This window comes from Austrofundulus limnaeus, unplaced genomic scaffold, assembly GCF_001266775.1.
Source record: "Austrofundulus limnaeus strain Quisiro unplaced genomic scaffold, Austrofundulus_limnaeus-1.0 Scaffold918, whole genome shotgun sequence".
Lineage (NCBI taxonomy): Eukaryota > Metazoa > Chordata > Actinopteri > Cyprinodontiformes > Rivulidae > Austrofundulus > Austrofundulus limnaeus.
In genome coordinates this window covers 92,329-93,376 of record NW_013953320.1, presented here as the reverse complement: position 1 = coordinate 93,376, position 1,048 = coordinate 92,329, and the positions used below count along the sequence as shown (strand labels likewise).

The window sequence follows — 1,048 nt, the reverse complement described above, 5'->3', positions numbered from 1 at the left end:
TCTTGTCTTGTCTTGTCTTGTCTTATCATCTTACCTTGTCTTGTCTTGTCTTGTCTTATCTTCTTGTCTTGTCTTGTCTTGTCTTATCATCTTACCTTGTCTTGTCTTGTCTTGTCTTATCTTATGTTATCTTGTCTTGTCTTGTCTTATCATCTTATCTTGTCTTGTCTTGTCTTGTCTTATCTTAAGCACTTTATAAACCTTTAATAAGCAGCTATAGTGCATTAGATAAAAAGATTGATGCCTTCTCATCTACTTGACTCATTTCTCTGTACTTCAGTTTTATCTTTTTCATATTTAAATCCTTTAGCTGGGCTCTATATAAGATGGAACTGCAATGCTTTGGTCTGAATTCCTCCTTATTGTAACTCCACAAGCCCCACTTTCACATATCAACTCACTTTGAGGCCTCACACTTGGCTCTAATTAATCGTCCCCTCAGGGATTTTTCCGGCGCAGCCAGCTGCCTTCTGTCTCCTACTCCTGCTCCAGACAGAGCAACTGTCAGATCGACCGCGCCAGCCGCAACCGCTGCCAGCACTGCCGCCTGCAGAAGTGCCTGGCCCAGGGCATGAGCAAAGACGGTGAGTCCAGGAGGAGACAGCTTCCCTCTGCTCTTCACCTGCACTGTTTTACCTCCTCCTCTTCTTCCCCAGCGGTGAAGTTTGGCCGCATGTCCAAACGTCAGCGAGACTCTCTCATCGCTGAGGTGGAGCGGCACCGGCAGCAGCAGCAGCAGCAGCAGCAGCAGCAGCAGCAGCTCCAGGGGGACGCCCCGGTGGTCCTGTCCTATCCCACTAAGAGCCATCAGGACTGCTCCCCGCAGCTGCTGCAGCCTGTGGGCGTGGCCTACGCTTACGGTGCTGACCCGGAGCTCATGTCCTACGCTGCTGACGCTCACCCCTACCTGCTGTGCTCGCCCAACAACTCTCAGGTATCTGGAATGATCTACAGAGGCTCCGCCCTCTCTCCCAGACCCCAGGGGAGGGGGGACAGCAGCGGACTCCCTGATATAAGAGGTATTCTTATTTTTATTTATTACTTTATT

At 49.8% G+C, this 1,048-nt stretch overlaps 1 protein-coding gene across 2 annotated transcripts in view; it reads left to right on the top strand.

The window, feature by feature from the left end:
• rorc (RAR-related orphan receptor C) overlaps window positions 1–1,048 on the top strand; it is a gene marked incomplete in the record, with an annotated part of 47,820 nt that overhangs the window by 35,430 nt on the left and 11,342 nt on the right. For both annotated transcript variants that reach the window (XM_014029529.1, XM_014029528.1), the window contains 2 exon segments: window positions 443–584; window positions 657–1,019. In XM_014029529.1, the coding sequence (XP_013884983.1) occupies window positions 443–584; window positions 657–1,019 (505 nt within the window).